This window comes from Henckelia pumila, chromosome 3 (genome assembly GCF_033568475.1).
Source record: "Henckelia pumila isolate YLH828 chromosome 3, ASM3356847v2, whole genome shotgun sequence".
NCBI lineage: Eukaryota > Viridiplantae > Streptophyta > Magnoliopsida > Lamiales > Gesneriaceae > Henckelia > Henckelia pumila.
Window position 1 is genome coordinate 194,877,690 of NC_133122.1, and position 22,481 is coordinate 194,900,170.

At 29.2% G+C, this 22,481-nt stretch overlaps 1 protein-coding gene across 1 annotated transcript; it reads right to left on the bottom strand.

Moving 5' to 3' along the window:
• Positions 1 to 14,954: 14,954 nt before the first annotated feature.
• On the bottom strand, positions 14,955 to 16,561 carry LOC140892789 (uncharacterized). Its single transcript, XM_073301785.1, has 2 exons — positions 16,304 to 16,561; positions 14,955 to 15,638 (listed from the first exon to the last, which is right to left on the bottom strand). Exons 1-2 carry the CDS (start codon positions 16,490 to 16,492, stop codon positions 15,108 to 15,110), a joined length of 720 nt encoding a protein of 239 aa, XP_073157886.1. The 5' UTR covers positions 16,493 to 16,561; the 3' UTR covers positions 14,955 to 15,107.
• Between the last annotated feature and the right edge of the window lie 5,920 nt (positions 16,562 to 22,481).

The window sequence follows — 22,481 nt, forward strand, 5'->3', positions numbered from 1 at the left end:
GTGACCAAACTTGAACCCGTGAAACATTTAATAATGGGCTGTTATTTTCTTACGGATTTGGGCCTTTTCAATTTACTGTATTTTGAGAACAGGCCCATATGGAAGTTCTACGTAAAGGAGATCTATAAAAAATGCATTCTGTTTTATTTTCATAATTATAATTAAAAATTTTATATGATAAAATATCATATCTGTAGTATTTTTAAAAATTCTATCATTCTAATTTCTATAGTATTAATTCTCTATTGAATAGACTTAAATTTTTGTTGTTTTTTTTAATAAATTAATTTGTTTTTTCATATGAATGTCATTTGCTTAAATTTTCTTTTTTTGGTCATGCAACAGTGACGAACTCTATTATGAGTTATATAAGTCATCGGTGTTCTAAGTGGACGGTAGTTAAAATATATATAAATATATATATATTTTTTAAAAATTTAAAACGATGTATTCATTAAATATATCATATACGCACGGATAAATGTGTGATAACATATCCAAGTTCTACAAACCACATTTTATTGCTTCTTAGTTACTTATTAAAATTATTTTTATAATATGGTCATATGGAAGCATGACGTTTGGTAGAAATTAGTTTTTTTTTAAAAAAAAAATTATAATCTCTCTAATATTAATTGCATAATTTATATATGTGTGTGTATGTGTGACCAAACAAACATTAATTGGCAGTACTAGCTCGTTAGGTAACTCAAATAAATATATAAAATATAATGACATATACCTCATAATATTGAACGAGGAGAAAACCATACATCACTTTCAACAACGAGTACTCGAGTAAATCAAAACCTTTTTTTCTATCATGTATATTTACAGGTGACAAATTTAGTTGTTTCACTTGCAAAATCAATAAGACATAGCTCCGATGAATACGACTTGAACTTGGTAAATGCGAAAATATTTTAGATCTTTATATTTTATAAGCTGTTAAAAAATATTGGGGTTGTCCTTTCAAAAAAAAAAAATATTGGGGTTGCCATAACATATTTAATTGTTACAGAACTTGGTATAATATTTTACAAGATCAAAATATTTCAATACGTTTTATCATGTTCCAAAAGTATATCCCTAAAATTTAATGTTATATATTGGATCTCAAACATATGTTCAAACGTAATTATCTTACACCATATTTACATAATATCGTGTATTTTTTTATAACGACGATAAAAATATCAATATTTTTAATTAAATTTGATTTTATTATTTTATCCAAATATTTTATGTATTTATTTTTGTAAAATAAAACTTTGCAATATATAAGCGTACAAACAACTTATAAGATACAAAACCTCATAGACTATTTAAAATAAATTTACAAGCACCCGCTTAATATTTTCTTATATACCATATTAATTAAAAAAATACTCAAGTTTAATTTGATAATTTCAAGTAATTGTATATGAATTGAGTAATCTTCAGACACTTCTAATTCCATACCTATATTTTGTTTACCAGTTCGAGATCCCAATTTGTAATCCAATCGGCGGAAGAGGACCATACAATACATACGTACCATGTGTGTATATATATATATATATATATATATATATAATATATCGTGTTTTGATTTCTTATGCAATCATCGTGGACATCTACATAAGCATCGATTGATGTGACATTCACTTATTGGATATATAAATGTTACGTCAGTTGGTGTTCATGTATGTGTCCAGAGGAACATCCAATACATACGTACCAAGTATATAGGGATAATAGCCAAAATAGTTATGTAAGTTTGCTTGCTTTGTGATTTGGTCATGTAAGTATTCAATTTGGGTTTGGTCTTGTAAGTTTAGTTATATTTTGGTTTTTAGTCCTTTTTCATTTAAGCAATGTTTTTATAACTGAACCGATGATCAAACCGATCTAACTTTAAAAAAATGGTTCAACTAATTGGACTTTTTAACCGAACAATCGGATTGAAAAATCATTTATATAATATAATATAATTAATAATATATTTTAAATTATAAAACCTAAAGAATTTATATAAATAGAATATATATATATATATTTATCGTAATTTGAAAACTTAAATAACTATAAAAAAATATTTAAAAAATTATAAACTATAATATTAATAAATAATATTCTTAACGAAGAAAATATTTCAAATATTTATGTATATATATAATAAAATATTAAATTAAAGTTTTTAAATAAAAAAACTAATTTTTCAAAAAAAAAAACCGAAAAATCAATTTTCTGGTTCTTGATCAGTTCTGTCAGTTCAACCGTTGAAACGGTTTTTGGAAGTGTTTCGGATCAAATTAGTGACTGGTTCCGGGTCGAACCGGTTGAACCAGTTGGTATATTCCGGTTTTGAAAACATAACATTTAATTGTTGATGTCACAACACACACATCATTATTATATTTCTCAATGTCACTTAAGCATTTTTACATGTCACGTCAGCATTTTCTGATGTCACGTCAATATTCTATGAAAAAAAGACTAAAAAATAATTATAACTTAACTTATAGGACCAAAACCCAAAATTAAATATTTACAGGACCAAAACACAAAATGAACAAACTTAGAGGACCATTTTGACTATATTATCCAAGTATATATATATATATATATGAGTTCTTTTATGGTGTACAACAACTATGTCCAACTTCGTGCCCACCATGTATAAGTCAACTCACCAATTGTGCTGGTCAACTCACCTATTGTACATGGTGAGGACGGAGTTGGACATAGTTGTTGAGCACCATAAGAAAACTATATATATATATATATATATATCGAGTTTTGATCTCATTGGCAATGCATCATGGACGCATACATGGCTACATGAGCACCGACTGATGTGGCATTGACTTATTCGATGTACAAATGTCACGTCAGTAAATGCTCATGTAGGTGCTCATTTTTAAAAAATATAACTTATTTCACCACTATGTTATACAAGCTTGACACATTTACCTCCTCTAACGGGGGTTTTTATGCTAAATTTTTGAAAACATAGGTCTAACATGTTATTAATTTTATATATAGTACATATATATATATAGAAATTTTGAGCTGCCCAACCAATGATGCCCAACTCGTTTCCGACCACCAAAACCCTGTACCGTATTTTAGTTATGCGAAAAAAAAAAAACTAAAACCCAGAAGCAGCTGGAAAGTTTATATATATATATATATATATATATATATATATATAGTGTTCACAGTAATTGTTTAAAACATGGAATATATATACCTATCTGTAACCCCACCAAATGTATACTTACTTGGTAGTGCTACTGTATTCATGAAACCTGGGATTTTATTACTGGGTTTCTTAATCATGTGTTTTTTTTGCAATTTGCTCATAATACAATTAATACGTACGCCATTTATGGATGCTACCTTTTATGGTTGCTTCGTTCCTTTCAGAAAAGGACTCAACTCAAGCGTATATATTTCAGCTATTTTAATTTATTATTATCGTTATTTCCTTAAATTATTTAATTTAATTCGAATAATACCAATTATTTATATTTATAATATATACCATCCATCCAATAATAGAATTATGGATAGATCGACACTCATTGGATAACATGAATTTGGACCATTTTCTTACGAATTTAATTCGAACTCAACTGTTTTATGCATGAGGACGATTATTTATCTCGAAGTACTTTTTAGGATAATGGAAAATTATGTTTAATTAATGGCTTAAAATTAATATAATTGAATAAAAATAAATAAATTACAAAATGTAGCCTGTCGTAAAATTAAATGAGTTGGGATTGGGATAAAGCTACCGCGTACCATTAATCCGTCTGAATAAGGCTTGAATGGCTACCATTCAAATACTAACGTATGAATAACTCTAAAACTATTATTTTATATATTATATATTTTAATTAAAATCAAAATGTCAAGTCTTTTCTTATCTTATTATTATACCCAATTAATGTGTGTTGGCGTTGCCTAAAACTCCGTTGACCTCGGGCGTACGTGGTTTTAATTAAGATGTGGAGTATATAAGAATAGTTTTTATGTAAAAAAAAAAAAAAATTCATTCCATCACAAATATAATTAAAGATTTACCTTTTCATCCATTTTAAATAGTCTAGTTAATAGTTTCTATATTTAAGATTATTTATATATTATTTTGACAATTTACTTTCATCATATATATATAGACATTAACTATTTCAACAATATTTTTATCCTATTAAAACATTCATTAAATAAAGATAAAATTGGAAAATTATTTTTAAAATCTACTTTTTTAATTACTTTTCATAATTTGTGTGAGTAGAATTTTTTACCTATAAAGTATAAACTCGATGTATGAATTTTATTTTAAAAAATTAATCTAATTCAAAAATATTATAATATTTACAAAAGATTTCCATATTTTCACATGTTCACGCATGACGCATGTTAATTTTATTTTGGAAGGGAACTTTTATCTTCATCTTACCATATAATTTCTCCGGTACTCTACCCCTTTCGGGCCAAATTTATAAGAAATACAAATTTAAACCTGATTTTCTCAAATAAAATCTTAAATTCATATATGCTTTAACCTAGGGAAAACTGAAAAGGTTCTAAATGGCCAAATTTTCATTTTTAATGTAATAATAAGGAGGAAAAAAGAAGAAGATTTTTTCCCTTTTTTTCATGCATTTGTGTATGAGAAATATATGTGACTCAAAATTTATAAAGACCTGATTTTTGAAATTTTAACAAAATATTATTTCCCAAAATACGAAATTGTAACAATTCTCCTTTAAAAAAAAAAAAAAAAAAATGTAAACTCCAAGAGTCAACCCCCCATCATCATCATCATATCTTAAATAAACGAGGAGTCCAGTAAATCACGGAATCTCTATATTTGGACCAGGCATGAGGCATCAATTCCTTTAAATAGAAATTATGGATTGTATGTTGCATCTTAATAGTTAAGTGCGTTGATGAGATATTGCTGGCATAAAATTAATATTCTCACAATATATTCAATGTTACAATTGTAATTTGTCTACGTGAATTACGTACATATATTTTTATGTATCTCGTAATAACAGGGAACTTTAAGATTAAGACTTATTAGGACACTAGTCATATGATAAAACGAACAAATGCGACAATAACATATATCGCATTTTTTAGGGTATGGATAAAAACAATTTTTTCAAAGAAATTAAGATAATTTGGTGTTGAACTATCGTTTTAAGAATCGTATTCAGTTCAAACTAATTCGATATCAACTCTGATCGAATCATTATGGCAAAAAGCCCCTTATCATCCATATAAAATAAAATCATTAAAAGTGGGTTGGAATTAATTGATGCTGTCTCTGGTTGATGAGACTCGCATAACCAAATTTTAATTCAGGTAATTGGATCAGTGTGAGAGTAATATCCTTATGTTAGCATGAACACGGTTGTCGCGTCTTAACCAAATTTAATCTCTCATCGTCCAACCAAACTTGAATGTTTGTATTAAGATTTCGGGTTATTACAATTAATTTACATGCCCTAGCTAGCTTAGATCGGTTCTCTTGATGAGGAACGCAGAATTAGAACATCGATATGATTTTTTAACCATGGATTTGAAATTTTTAAATTTTTAAACATATTATGATCAAATGTTCATCATCAACACTGAGTCTTATATCGTTATATTATCCGTAATACCAGTATACCACGGGAAAAGGTAGAAAAATATTTGTTCAACCCATTATACTTAGGGGTGATTTTTCGGTATATCTTACTAAAAATATTGGTATGAAAAAAATTCATACCGATACCGAAAGTAAAATTCTGAAACTTTGGTACGAAAAAAATCCATATTGATATCGTATAAATACCGAAAAAAAATTCGGTATACCGAAAAAATGTCTGTATATCGAAAAAATTTCGGTACGATATGACAAATTCCGGTATTTCGGTACGGTATGTCAACCCTAATTATACCCACAAATCACGATGGAAATATCGTTCAAATGGAACTAGCCCATCACTATATTGACGGGATCACCCATTATTAACTATTATAACATTTAAAACGCTTTGATTATACTTATAATCCCATATATTATTTGTGTGTGTGTTTATTTTAATGAAAAAATGATAAATTAAAGATAAGTCAGAGCGGGAACTATATATATCTGTCGACAAATATAATAAATGGGGGTTTAAATGAATTTTACCATTGGTTTGATCTGAAATGGTAGGTGTGGTAATTTAAAGGAGAGGTGTTAGATAAACAAAAAAATTTATGGAATTTATTGTAAGTTAGGTACATAATGGCTGGGTCGAATAAATGATCATTGATTAGCTTCATGAAGGAAGCAAAAGAATTTAATTGCCTTAAAAACTTTAGGTGGAGTCTGTTTTCAATCATTTATTATAAGGCAGTGAGCTTTAATTCAAGAAATTTATGTCAATTGAATAACATCAAAGCAAAAACTAGTATTCTTTCCTCATAGCTTCACTTATGGAAAATTAATGTGATAATATATATAATGCAGGGATACGTGTCGTCATTATCTGCTACAGAAACCTTGTCAATATATCTGTCTCGTATAGTTACGCTCGTGTGTATTTTCACGCATATTAAAAAAATTATTCGAAAAGTAAATTTTAAAAGAAATTTTCGGTTCTAGCCTTTTAATGTTTTGATCGGATAGAAAAATTGTTTGAAGTAGTTAATGTATATAGCGACAAATGTATATCGGTAAAGGCTAACCAAACTGTTAAATAATTTAGTTTTGATGATAATAACCACTAGCATTACCAGTAATAGCAGATACTTTCAGTAGTAATAAAAAACACGTGAAACGAATTCAGCAGGCTAAGTTCAAATTATATTACTATCAGAAACCAGTAGGCTAAGTCGGGTTTTATCACATTATCCGGAGACTTAATTTCAGTAGATCACTTCAAGAATAAATTACCAGTAATCAACTCATCAGTAGACACCTCATTTATTATCCGTTCTGATCGCATAGTACACTTCATTAATGCCGCGAACTAGCATTTATAGCGCATTTATTGCACACCCTTTTTGAAGTATGATAGATCTGATGTACTAAAAAAACTTACTCCTCACTTGTAGGCACAATAAATGAAAAAGTTAATAGAGTCGTTTATAAAGTTGGATCAAATCTATATATAAAGATCTTTGGCTCATTCGAAGAGTGTACCCAACTGAACACACATATACAAAGACCATTCGCCTTCAAGAAAATATACACCAGTCTCAAATACTCTCGAAGAAAACACTCAGCACACTCAACATTGTTATATGAGATCCTTAGATCATTTTGTGCACCTGATTCATTGTATCTCATGGAGTATACATTTTGTAAACTTTTGGAAGAAGTTCTTTCAAAAGTGAGTGAGTTATAAAAGTGTTGTGTAGACTAAGAGTTTCAATAGGTAGTGAATAAGTCCTACTAAAATGAGTTTGTACCAGTGAGTGTACCAATTGGAGGTGCAATCGAGTCGAGCTCGATTATCATACTACTCGAGCTCGAGCTCGATCGAGTAATGAATTTCATACTCGAGCTCGAGCTCGAAAAATAAACTTATAGTTCGAGCTCGAGTAATTAATAACAATAATATTATATATATTATATATATATATATTATATTTATTTATATAATTATATATATATAGTCGAGTAGCTCGCGAGTTACTCGAACACACACATATACTACTCGAGCTCGAGCTTGAGCTCGATTATATATTCGAGTTATTCAAGCTCGAGCTCGGTTTGATCGAGCCGCTCTCGAGTTACTCACGAGTAGCTTGACTCGTTTGCACTCCTAGTACCAATCAAAGCTTCTAGTGATAACTTATGGAAACAGAAGAAGGGGAGACGTAAAAGATTTTATCATTTGAACTTCTAGAACAAATCCGTCTCTACTGCTTTACTTATCTTTGAGCTACAGCAATTTCAAAAGTATGTTTCCGTACTGTACCAGTAGACTACTGCATTGCTACCAAGAACTAGATTTGCCTGTTTTACTGCTAAAATCAGTTTCAGGCTCGTAAAGGAAAAAAAAAGTTGGGATTGTTTATTCATCCTCCTCCTCTCTAAATATTCCATCCGATCCAAACACAAACTAACTAGATCAAACAACACAATATCACCAATTTGATGTACGGAAGCTTCTCAAAAAGTCTCTTTCCAGTTTTATTTTTTAAAAAAAAAAATTGTGCTTGAATTGATTTTGCCTGAATTATGTGATACATTTATATATCAACTCGAAATATTCTCTATACTATTTAAATGAATTTTGGTGAGACTATTTTTAATATACAAATTAGCAATGATCAAACGGTTGAGGTATTGTCTTAAGGATCGGTTCAATGATTTGATTGATTTAATATAAATAATTAATAATTTGATTAATGTAAGATAAATAATTAGTATAAAGATAAATAATATGATAAAAAATGTGAGATTAAATAAAATACGTTATACATAGATTAATAATATATGAAACCAAACGGTTGAGGTATTGTCTTAAGGGATCATTAGTAGGGATGGCAATTTCCTCCGAACTCGATGGGGAACCCGATATCCGACCCGAACGGAGGAGGGTATGGAGGCATTTTTTTGACCCGATTAAATAAATGGGTAAATGGGTATGGGGATCTCGTAAATGAGGATGGAGGAGGATGTAGTGACATCCTACCCATACCCGACCCGATACCCGATTATATATATATATATATATATAGAGTTTCTTTCAAGTGCCCACCTACTATGCCCACCACCATGCCCATCAATGATGTGGCATTATTCTATTGGATGTGATAAAGATGTGATAAACTGTAGGTCCAATAGAATAGTGTCACATCATTGGTGGGCATGGTGGTAGGCATGGTAGGTGGGCATATATATATATATATACATACATATACATACATACACGTATTAATTTATATTAAATAAATGCTAATTTAACTTTTTTTTGTTGAATTATGTTAGTTGGATGAAATAATAAAAATTATTAATATAAAACTAATGCTATTTTTTAGAAGTTTTATTTTTTATATAAGTCTTTGGTTGTAAATTTTCATCGGTGTTTTATTTTTTTATTATCTTAAAAATTTTGATATAAAAATCTAGTAAATAAGTATAGTTTTATCAAATAATTAAAATTTTTAAAAAATTATTTTTATGGAGTATATACAATAAATGGGTATATGGGTAGGATATGGATATCCGATCATCCGACGGGTATGAGGATGGAGATGAAATTAAATATCCTATGGGTATGGGTATGGGGATGGATTTAATAAATGGGTATGAGAATGGAGGCACGATATCCTACCCATACCCGACCCATTGTCATTCCTAATCATTAGACTTCCGGAAAGCCATTGAACTTGAGCAATGCAACTATTTTTTTTAAGTTTTTATTTTAGTGAAAGAAACTATTTAAGATGTTAGGAAATTGTGATATTGATGTCCTAAGTGTTCTTAAAGGGGGAAAAAAAGAAAATAAAAGAAAACATACTTCGAAAAATTTTGCATTCTCGCGGATAATATTCAACAACAAAAAAATGCATTGATAATAATGGCTTAGTACATAGGGTTTGTGTTATTTGATTAATTTTCATTACTCCCGACATTTATGACGAATAAAACTATGTTTAAAAGTCAACAGTTTTAGGTGAACACTCGCACAATCAACCCGTGTTTGAGAATTATTTATAAATTTGACTGAATAATAAATTAAGAAGTAGAAGTTTGACTAATTAATTTTTACTAGCCAGATTGAAAATTTTCTGAGTCATATAAATGTCCAAATCCAATTACGATTACCCTAAAACTAAAAATAGGCACAAATATTATTTTCAGAAGAAATTGTGTCCGTACAACTGAGATCTGATGTTTATTCGAAATATGAGTTCGTAATTTCAGCTCTAATTTCAAAATTAGGCAAATATTGAGATATTTATAAAAACTATATGTTAATGTGTAGAATCGAGCGCTTGCTGCCAAGGGCGGAGCCAGAATTAAAAATTACCTGGGGCTGGCTCCGGCCAACGTCAAACTATAAATTATATAATAAATTAAATAAAAAAAATCAATATATGTTTTTTGTTTAAAATTAAGTTGATAGTTTTTATTCTTTTAATTTTATGATTTATCCAGTTGTAAATTCCAAAAAAAATTCAAAAAAAAATTATTTTCCAAATTTCACAATTATTCAACTTTTGGTTTTTTTAACTAAAAAATCGCAATACAAGCCCAATAATAATTTTATATCAATATTCTCAAATATCGCAAACAATAGATTATTTTCTCAAAATTCACAACAATATATTTTTAGGCTAAAAATTCAAACTCGAAAATTTATTAAATACATCACATTGTATTAAAAAAAACAAATACATTGTGTTCCGAAATATGTAAATAATAAATCAGTTATATATTTAAATAATCTAAAATTTTAATTTTAATTTAAAATAATTGTTTAGTTATAATATGTTGGTAGCTTAAAACCTTCTGTTAATGGGAAAAAAAAGCCTCAACAAGTAAAATTAAGGAGATTTCGGTCAAATTATGTGAATAAATTGACAGAAAAACTAGCAAATAAATGTTTCAATATAGGATGTATTCAAGTTGAAATTTGAAAATTGTATGATTCATTAACATATTAATTTAATTTAAGAGATTTTATATTTATTTTGTAAATGATATAAGGGCTAGATGAAAATTTCAATTTTTTACATGACATTACAAAACACAAAATAATAATAAAAAAAAGCAACACTATTTTTTTTAATTTAGGTGGGGCTGGAGCCCACCCTAGCCCATAGGGTGGCTCCGCCCTTGCTTGTCGCTTTATCAAAAGTTATAACTGGTGATAATAGTGCAACTCAAATCTTTTAAACCGTACAGCAACCCAAACGCTATGGTTTGATTGTTATACAAGAGCAGGGACAATTATTGCACCCCAACAACCTTTTTTCCAATAATTGCACTCATTGCAATCAATGTGAATTAAATACATGACCTTGGCTCTGATATCAATTGTAGAACCGAGCGTTTGCCGTTTTACCAAAAGCTATAGCTTGTCGTAATAGTGCAACTCAAATTTTTTAAACCGCACAGCAGCCCATGCGTCATGGTTCGATTGTTATACCATCAGGGACAATTATTGCACCCCAACATAATATTATTTATATTTTTTGAAATGCAAATATTAATTTTACACATCTCATATAAATCGAGACGCGATTATAATCTATGCTGACTATCATTTAGGTAGTGTTTGCAACCTTTAAAAATAAGTGATTATGGAGATTTTCTTAACAAATTTTAAAAAAATCTCCATAATCACTTATTTTTAAAGGTTGCAAATACTACCTTAGTTTTTTTTATATCCATCGGAGATTCGAACTTGTGATTATGAAGTTATCATGTGAATAGTTAACGATTATGTCATGTCCACGAGTTTGTCATTTTAAACTCGAATGACCATTGCCCGTTCAAACTACCCAAGCTACAATAAAAGCCACATTTATAAAAACAACGAACTATACTGAAATAATTAAAATGAAAAGGCCTTACTTGCTAGTTGCTCCATGTAACCAAAATTAAGACCTTATTAAATTTTAATCAACCCACTAACGGTGAAGGAATATCAAAGGGTGGTGCCAATAATTACAAAATCAGAAAGTGAATAATTTTTTAAGTCTGAACAAATTAAAGAAAGTTGGAAATAAAATTCTAAAACTAAAATGTATTAGATAAATTTATTTTTTTCTCATATATGTTCATCTCATTACAATTCAAGTCATCTATATTGTCAAATAAAAGTCTTATTTTTTTTTTTCAATTTTAATCTTTTTTAAGTGTGGAACTCATGACGCATTGATTGACGAAGAAATGGGGTTGATAATCAGCACTTTGATATATTTTTTTTAAAAAAAGATTAAAATTATCAAAAATTGAAAATCATATTACTAAAATTAAAATTAGACAATTCATAATATCAAAAGCGTAAACATCAATGACTAAAAGAATAATTTTCTATGAAATATTGGATAAATCACCTCGTTGACGATAAATCACGAAATATATAAATGTGATATTATTTGCATGAGATTATCATGTACTTTTACTTTTATGATCACAAAAAATACAGCTACCATTCCCTGGTATTCCTTTATATAACATAGAAAGAAATCAACATTAAAAGAATCAGGTAACATAGTAAATATTATCAAAGAAACTTAATGTGATTGTTCCATAATTAAGGAAATCAAAAGTAAAAGCAAAATAATAAAGTAATAATTTTTTTTAAAAAATGGAAATCCAACAAAGAAAGCACATTCAAGCAAAGCATTAATTCCAATTAAAGTTTTGGCAGTCAAGTGTGTATATTTCTGAATTTCCAAGTACTTCTATTGAAAAATAATAATAATTAAAGTGGGTGTGAATTGATTCAGAGATGGTAGGAACATAGAAATAATTCCCATTTATTATTTGTTAGGTGCAAATATCAAATGCAATAGAGTAAATGCCGTAGTAATTTGCCTCATCAAGCAACCATACAGCATTTAATTAGTCCCCCTCTTTGACAATGCTTTTATCTGCATTTTCTCCTATCATTCATTTATGGCATAAATAAATGCATCCACCACATCACATAATTTATCTAAGAGCTTAGCTTGTGGATTCAAAAATATCTCACAAAAAATAGTTTCAAAAGGTTATTTTGTTCGAGCTAGGGAATGTTATGTTACGACTAGATATCGAACTCGAAATTTCATCTTAAATTTTAAATTTTAGCGTCAGATAAATTATAAGTCATCGACGTAGATTCCCAAATGAATGTGGATAAGTTAATTGACAACAAAATAAAAACCAAGAAAAAATCTCATCTTGATTCTTGACTAATATAGATCCGTGCATCACATTTATATTGTTATAAAAATTCATATGAGATGATTTCACGTGTCAATTTTATGAGATAAATATTTTATTCGACTCGATCTGTGAAAAAGTATTACGTATTATGTCAAAAAATATTATTTTTCATTGTAGATATGGGTCGGGTAGACTCGTCTCATAGATATAGATCCGTGAGGACGTTTTACTGAAGACCTACTAATTTTCACAAATGAGTTATGAAATGTTCCAATTTGTGAGACAAATCTCTTACCTGACCCGATTTATGAAAAAAAAAACTACTTTTAATGTCAAAAATATTATTTTTCACCTCATATATAAATCAGGTCTATTAATGATATTGTCTTGAGACTTGTTTTTAGATTTAGAGTGTATACAACTCATTGCATATTGATGCATGATTGTAAATGCAAGAATATTTATACATGACAACAAATTCAATTGATATCAAGAAAACCAAGAAAAATTAAATCAAATATTGAACTGTACCATATACATCATTTCTTGTCATGAAATTCAGACTTTATTTCTATCACATGATACAGGAAGAACATTCCGGTCGTACATGAAACATTATAAGACCAGCTTGAACAATGTTTTAAAACAAAATTCATAGCACGAATCTTAGGGAGTGTTTGCAATAGATTGTGGTTATGTAGAAATAATTAATATATAGATTATAAAAAAGTTAAAGAAAAATCAAAAGTTTGTAGTGTTTGAAAACAAATGTGAAAATCTAAAAATCAAAGTTTGGTAGTGTTTGATAAATAAGTTATTAGAGTGATTTTAACAATGTCATTCTTATTAGAATCACTTTTGGAGAATCATAATCAGCGCATGACTAGCTTTTGGATTTCAATTAAGTTAAGCATAAGCTAACACATAATCTAGGTTTAAGAAACACACAAAAATAATTTTTTAAGCCAAAAGCTAACAATCACTTTTTTTTAGTGATTGCAAACACTGTCTTAGGGAGTGTTTGCAATAGATTGTGCTTTTGTAGAAGTGATTAATTTATAAATTATAAAAAATTTAAGAAAAATCAAAAGTTGTTAATGTTTGGAAACAAATGTGAAAATCTAAAAATCAAAGTTGAGTAATTTTTTATAAATAAGTGATTAGAGTGATTTTAACAACGACCTTCTTATTAAAATCACTTTTGGAGAATCATAATCACCACATGACTAGCTTTTGAATTTCAATTAAGTTAAGCATAAGCTAACACATAATCTAGGTTTAAGAAACACACAAAAATGATTTTTTAAAGCCAAAAACTAACAATCATTTTTTTTAGTGATTGCAAACACTCCCTTAGTTGGCAAATGAAATCTTGAAATTTTGAAGACTTTATAGCATCTCCAACCATCCTCTATTTGCATCCTCCATTTTGGAGGATGCTACAGTGATCCTTCATATTTGGAGGATCACTGTTCAAATAGAGGATGGATTTGGAGGATGACATATTTACGAAAATGCTATCCTCCAAAATTATTTTTTAGACCTTGAAAATGATGAATTTATTTTTTAGTCCCTATTTTAAATTATTTCCAGTTTCTACATTAAATATTACTTGGTAAATTGGTCTAATTATTTTAATATAGTTGAAAAACATATTATTTAATTTTTTTATTATATAAATATATATGTTTTAAAAAAATAAAATAGAAAATGGAGTATTTGGTAATATTTAGAGGATATGGGATATGGGTTAGGAGAAATTTTTTGAAAATAGAGATCACGAATCTTTATTTTAGATGATAGAGTATGAAATATAGAGGATATGGGTTGGAGATGACCTTATAAAATAATTGGAACCTTAACAGTTTTACTAAAAGTTATAAATAATATTAATTATACATGCAACTCAAATATTTTAAACCGCATGACATCAAAAACGCTAAGGTCATCGTTTTTCTTGACCGGGACAATTGCCCAACATAATCATTGTTAGAAGCTGAGAAACATGTCGAAGCAAGATAGACAAAAAGTGGCACAAAGTACACGTAAATATATATATTCATTCACAGCTATAGTTTATTCTATATACTGATGCAAAGAAGAAAAAACCCGAATCAAAAATAGTTTATACACAAATTCTGTAAATACCTTATAATTAATAATATCCTTTAAATTATCTATCAATCTTTACAAAAAATCAGAACCACGCATCTAACGGCTAATCTTCAATATTTCAAATACACATATTCAGATCGATACGAGGTTTCTTGACTGCCACAGGCACTGGCACTTCACTGTTGCATCGAGGGCACCTGGGATTACTCTTCGAGATCAACACATAAAGAAGACAACTCGGGCACCCCGCGGCGAACGACCCCGAAAACCTCTCCTCGTGATCGAAATCTCGGTCTTGGATCGAGGACGAAGAGTTCGACCGCGGAGAACAAGATTTAGACATCGACATAGACATAGACATCGACACCGAACGCTTCCTGATCACGGTCTCTTTCTCTGCCCTCTCGAGTGCTGACTTCACCTTGTCGAGAGTGCATATGCTCGAAGACGAAGGAGATGTGGATGCCGACGAAACAAGCTTCAACTCTAAGGTCGATTCGTCGAAGAGGTTCAATGTCTGTTTCGACGTCGGAGGGAAGTTGAGGTCTTGAAACTTGGTGAGAGCTTTGCTGCTAATTTGGGGCTTGTTTTCTGAAGTTGAAGAGGAAGAGTTTAAAGAATTGCACCTTTGAAGATACACCTTGCCCGACTGCACAAACAAACACAACAATTAAGCAATACACAATGACAAATTTTGCACATCGGAAAACCAAATCTATCGAGCTGAATTTTTAAAAAAATTTGGTTTAAGGAAAATCTTGAAATGCTCTAAAATTATTCTTCTCATCTCATCTTCTAAAGGGAAAGTGAATTACAAACATCAAAATCACTTTAACTTGTAAAATCAAATCATCAAATTTAAAATTCTAATTTTCTTTTGGAAAGAAACGGCTTAGCATTAAAGGGCAACAAGGGGAATAGATATGTAATTAATATATATAAAGTTCAATCAGATTCATTTATCATTCACGAAATCTCAATCAACAAAAGAAATTAATGTGGTAGTTAATATTGAACCACGAGAAACTTAAAGGTAAAAATAATTGACGATCAATCACCCCCCAATCCATGAATATTACCACCATATCGCAATAAATCCATTAAATGCACACACTAATTATCTCATAAATCAAAATCAAAATGTAATCGAATATATGATTAGCTGGAATGAACAATTTTTAAAAACACACAGAGAGGCGCTGAATCTCAATAATCATACCCAAATCAAAACCCCCAAAAAAATCATCATCACAAAAAACAAACCAAGGCTAAAAAAAAATCCCGTGTAAATCAATTTTAAACAAATGATTATACCTTCAAATCGAGGCGTTTCTCCCAGCCACAGGGCACTTGTAAATCGAGGTCCAACTCCTTGGAATCCGGTGTGCAGCACCCACCGAGTAAGTCCCGGGTGATCGGGGCCGTCGATTTCCCCGCCGATGTTGACTCCTTGGAATCGCCGCCGTTGATCACTCTGACCAGAGAGCTGACATCAGCGGCCATCCCACGGAAGATTTTGAATTCTCCCAGTTTAACAGAGAGAGAGAGGAGAAATTGGAAGTGATGGGTGAAAAGGAAGAATACAAAGCGAAATGGAGAGTGTGAGATACATATATATACACAAGTGGAAGAAAGAAAAGAGATGATTTTTTGCAAATTGCAATATTCCAAATAATTTAAATGGCAATAATGAAAGAATTTATTAATGTAATCTAGATTTATACGGGGAAATTTTCTTTCTTTTTTTTATGGGAAGGGCATTGATTATTTTATCATAAATATTTTGGAGAAATATTGGGTGCCATTAAATGCATTTCAATTTTTTCATACGGTATTATCCTTGTGTATTTTACTAATATATTATGTTACGTAGAATTCTAACATGATGGTAATGATGGATACAATTTTATATCAATGTTTTCGACGAAAAATAAATGATTAATACTGAAATTCGTCGATCAAAATTATAGATGAAAACGAATTATTTATGTATCTTATACTCTCTCGGCGTCAAATTCTTCATCCGTCCCACTTATTTACACTGAATTTCATTTCTCATATTTAGTTTTGTTTTCCATACTATTTTATCACTCTATCCTTATTAAATTAAAATCATTGGCTATTTGTAAAATCTTTTTTTATCGTATTAAAACATTCATTAAACAATAACAGAATAAGAAAGCATTTTATTAAATTAAATTTACCTTCCCAAAATACTATTACATTTTCTTTTTCATTCCTCCCAAATACATAGTCCATTTTCTACATTTTAATATCATGTATGTATTCATTTACTAATCTAAAATCATCATTAAATACATTAACCACTTCTAACAAGTTTTCGATCCCACAAAAAACATTCAGTAATTAAAAGCAAAATAAAATTTTGGTTCCAAAAATTAATTTTCACACAAACAATGGCGGAGCCAGAAATTTTAGTCTAACCGGACTAAAATTCTAAACCCTCGTATACTTTAATATTTTAAATTGAGCTACCCGGACTAACACCACATTAAACCAAAATTATTCAAAAAATTTATATACAAAATTCAAAAAAAATTCAGGCCACCCGGGCTAAAGCCCGGGTGCCCTTAAACGTGGCTCCGCCACTGCACACAAAAACCTAAAAGTAATAAAAAAAGACAAAAATTTTTATGAGACGTCTCAAGGGTTTTTTTAAATGAGTATCTTATATGAGTTATTCAATAAAAAATATTACATTTTATGTCAAAGGTATTACTTATTATTATAAATATGGGTAAAGTTGATTATCTCACGAATGAGACCGTATTAATCTAAAAAAAATTGGAAGAAGAAGAAGATTTGGAGAAGGAGAATGTGGGAATTTACAAAGAGGCAATAAATGCAAAGAGGAACACAAAAAGAACAGCTGTGAATTAATGCCACGCTCAATACAAAGACCTTTTGGCTTCCTTAGATAACTCATTAATGAATGCTTTTAATTTTCTTCAAAAAATTTCGTATCCCTCTGTGTTTATGATTTATTGTTCGCATTCATTTCCTTTTGTTTTCAGTATTTATTGCTACCCGACTTTAGTTGGGAACTCTAGCTTCTTGCCCCTCTTTCCATCTCTCATTTCTCTTCTAAAATTGAGTTAAATTGTTACCCCCCTCAGCTTGCTATTTCAACTCTTAATATTATTTCAATTTTCTGTTCTATTTCCTCCTTCCAATTATATAGACTTATTTTTTTTACACAGATTAAAAAAAATCATCGAGAAACCAAATTTTGTACAAACTTTCCATTTTATCCCTATTTAATGTATTCAAAAAATTATTAAAAAATTATCAAGATGTAGTTAATAGGAGTATAATAGTAAAAAATTATAAAAAAATATTACTAAATATGATATGTGTCTATATATTTAGAACAAACAAAAAGTAAACGTGACATGTATTAATTCACATTTGTTTAGCATCATATTTGATAATTATGAGATATCTCGTTATTATATAATATAATAGTTGACATGATGAATAAGCAACTTTTTCTATGATTTTGGTCATTTATGTCGTTGGATTTCACTTTTAGTGTGTTATATTGTTTTATTTTGTGATTTTGATAATTTCTCCATCGTGACACTGAACCGATGTCGAAATAATACTTACATGTACGGTGTCACTTCCACATTTTCAATAAAAAAAAATTTGCTAAGGATTGAAATATATAAGAAAGTGAAATCGAACAAAATAAAAGACCGAAATCACAGTGACCTTTTCTAAATATAATTGACATCAAACAAGCTAACTCTCATGTTTTGGAATCATACTTTTAAATTTTATTACTAGTACTCCACTTTCCGTATTTAGTATTATCTATCTATTCTTTTACCAATCTATCTCCATCTTTAAATATATTAACTACTTTTAAAAATTTGTTTTACCTAAGACATTCATTAAATAAAGGTTAAATTGAAGTTTTCTTTCTAAAGTATGATTTTCTATTGACTTTTTAAATTTGTACATGTAGCACATTCGATTCGTCCACGTACCCACAGCCGCTGAAAACCTTACGAGGCCACCGGCCACGAGCTTAAAACATTAGAAATATTTGATAATTTTTTTTTTTCTTGAGCATTGAATTTAACTTCGTTAATTAAATACCTAAATTTTGTTGACTTTTATTACCAAATAGTTAAGAGCTAAGATATTATATATAATGCATCTTCAGGTTTGGCTATGCTAAACTGGATTGTTATTCCGAATCTCACGCTATTTCATACATGACGTTAGTTCACACGATCATCTGAATAAATCCCACGTGTTTTGTTATGAATTCAGATAATCATATGATCAAAATCATGTATAAAAATACATCAAAGTAATATAAACGATGTAATATATAACGAGAGCATATTATATACATTTGCTAATACAATCGTGTTGGTCCATTGTTTCTTTCTTCCCCCACTTTTCTAAATGTTGGTCTCCTAAAAAAATAATTACATCATGAAACCAAAATAATACAAGTAACTATTAAGCTGTCGTGGTCGAGCTAATTATATGAAGTTAAAAGAAAGATTAATTGAGATATATATGTATTAATTCAGATGACATGCACTCATCTCGAGTGTGTTAGAAGTACACCGTAATTATTATTAAAATTGTATAACTTGATATAAAATGTATTTGAAATCCACTTCAATATTTTCCATCAAAATATGTCAAATAATTTGAAATCAAATGATTTGATCAGTATTAAAAAAATGCAATACATATGTGTCTCGATATTATTACCAAACATATGTCCAGATTTAATTACTACAAGGATTTTATAGATTAATTTTGTTGAATTCCATCCCGAAGCATTAATGTTAAGCGGGTCAATCAAATTTTGGAAACAATTCATAGTTTCCTTCCTTCCCGTTTAATGCATGGTTATGTTGATTATTTGTTGGACATTAATTGGAAAATGACTAATCACCATAAATCAATCAATTTCCTCAAAAAATAAAAATCTATACCAAAATTTATATGATTCTTTCATGACAGGTTACACTTCACATCCCCGTATTCTAAATATTTCTCATGTATTTTTCAATTTTATATTTCATCGATCCGTTTCAAACATATAAATTTGTTTGTTTCTCGCAAATTTTGAAAACAAAACTTGTCAAAAAACAACTTTTATTATCTTCATTTAATTGATTCAAAAAATGGTTTTACATTTTCGAAAATCTGTTAATAGAGAAGTATATTGGTAAAACCAAGAAAACATGGTATTAAATTAAATTTTTTTTTGATAATTATTATATATTTGAAATGGACGAAAAAAAAAAGAATATAAGTCTTATAATCGGGATAGGATGGGAGCTAATATTTCAATCAACCCCGCTCCATGCATACTATAAACATTATAAATATTACTGGTGGAAGAGCTCTATAGTCTATAGTCAAACAATATATATTAGAAAAAAATGGGTCCACAAATTGTAATGGCAATGGAGCTTAAATTAAATTGCGTGTAATAAATTAGTGCAATAAAAGAAGGTTTCCCTTTTGACCGAAAATAGAGAGGAGATCGAACTAATATTGGTTGAATGGGGAAATAAAGGCAGGAGTCCAGTTGTGAACTATGTAGATATATATTTAGGAACTGAATTTTGTTAGTTGATTCTTCAAATCTGGACTTGGTCATTTTCAGTTTGAATGAACTTTAATTCGGTGGTTCTCATATATATATATATTTTTTTAAACTATATTTTTTTTAATGTGAGAAGTACTATTCCAGCGATATTAATCATAAATAATACTTACTTTGGATAAGTGCTGGTGCATTAAATTGAAATTGATTAACACGTTTTTTTAGCCCTTACTCGAGATTTGACCAAGACTTAAATTCTTCGTTGTGAGCAGCATCGCGGCATTGCCTCAATTACTGGAAGAGCACACGAGGATGTCTCACGATGCAACCTTGTGATACGAGGTTCGGTTACAGATTAGCCTAACTTGAGACGAAATTTTTTCTTATACTAAACATAAGTGTTTTTCAACCGATGCTTAATTTACTCTGATGTTCCGAGAAAATATATATGGATCAATAAATAGAAATAAGGTAGTCGAGTCGAGCAGCTGTGGAATCCCACGATCTCGAACAAACCACTTGTCCGAAATCAAATAAATGATCGTTAGAAGCTCATTAAGTCAAATTATGTATCAAATATGCGTTGAAGAATGAACACAAGTTACATTATCCAAAAAAAAATAAAGCTCAAACCTAATGCTTATAAGAGAAACGGGTTATCAAAAGTCCAAGAGATAGATAACTTTGTCACAACGGAGGGATAGAGCAATCACTTACCCGACCTCGAAAAGGACACCCACTCCTAGCTCTAATCGTGCTCTATGTGAACTTGACATAAAGAGTTAAGAATTTTTCCCAAAGGCCAAATCCGAATTAAGCCATTGGGCCAACAGACATGCCTCATAGATCTAGAAATTTAGGCCCATACCTTTTTGGGCTTGGTTTACCTCCGAGCCATTTTGTAACAAAAACTATGGTTGACCTAGCTAGGTTGCTATGTAGTTTGGGGCAAACGCTGATCTTGTATGGGCCAATACATAATTTATAAAAATGGGATTGTGAGATATTTATAAGATAAGAATAAGAATAAGAAAGATAATAAAACAAAAGATATAACAGAATAGAATTTAAAATTTCTAACTCAAAAAACTTAAAACGGATTTCGTTTCTACATTATAAATAGCCAGCTTGCACTAGCTTATGATTGTTGCTGTTGCCTCTAAAAATTATTTTCCAAAAGAGAGAAATGTTCGGTGCAAGCATGGAAGAGTTGTAAATATCATCACCCAATTACGGTTAGGGACTTGGCTTAAAATCTTGTTTCAAGATAATAATTATACTTGAGTGTTGTTATTGTGAAGATACACTTGATTTTTGTCAATTCTCCAACCGATTTGTGTCATGAATATCAATTAATATTCAAGGACGGTGTTCATCGATCGATCGGGTCTTAGTTTATACATGTATGTATGCAGGAACGGATCCAGGAATTAAAAATAGAGTGGGTTTAATCTTAATTTAATAAATTATATATTATTATAAGAAAACATAATATATTTTATTTATAATATATTTTGAAACTCATTTGAAATTTTCATGAATTTAGAGTAATACAACAATAAATAAGACTCAAAAAGTTTCATTTTTTTCAACCACTACAATTTATTTTAATGCAATAACAAATAATTTCATTATTCAAGTAATATATTTTTCTCTCAAATCTTAAAAAATATCACTTTTTAATACATTCATATCACACAAGTATTATAATTTTAAAAATTAATCTGAAACAAAAAAACTTTTTATTTGTATCTGTATTTAAGACTTGAGAAGTTGAAGTCATAAGCTGAATTTTATAGAAAAATTTTAAACAATAAGCATACAAGATTTAAAATTTACTACACTATTAATTATTTTTGAAATTAATTATAAATATAATATATATAT

Bases quoted from the DNA above. Each gene is read 5' to 3' on its own strand.
- LOC140892789 (XM_073301785.1), bottom strand. From the start codon at position 16,492: ATGGCCGCTGATGTCAGCTCTCTGGTCAGAGTGATCAACGGCGGCGAT. The intron at 15,639-16,303 runs GTATAATCATTT...TTGTTTGTGCAG, and splicing joins AGAAACGCCTCGATTTGAAG to TCGGGCAAGGTGTATCTTCA.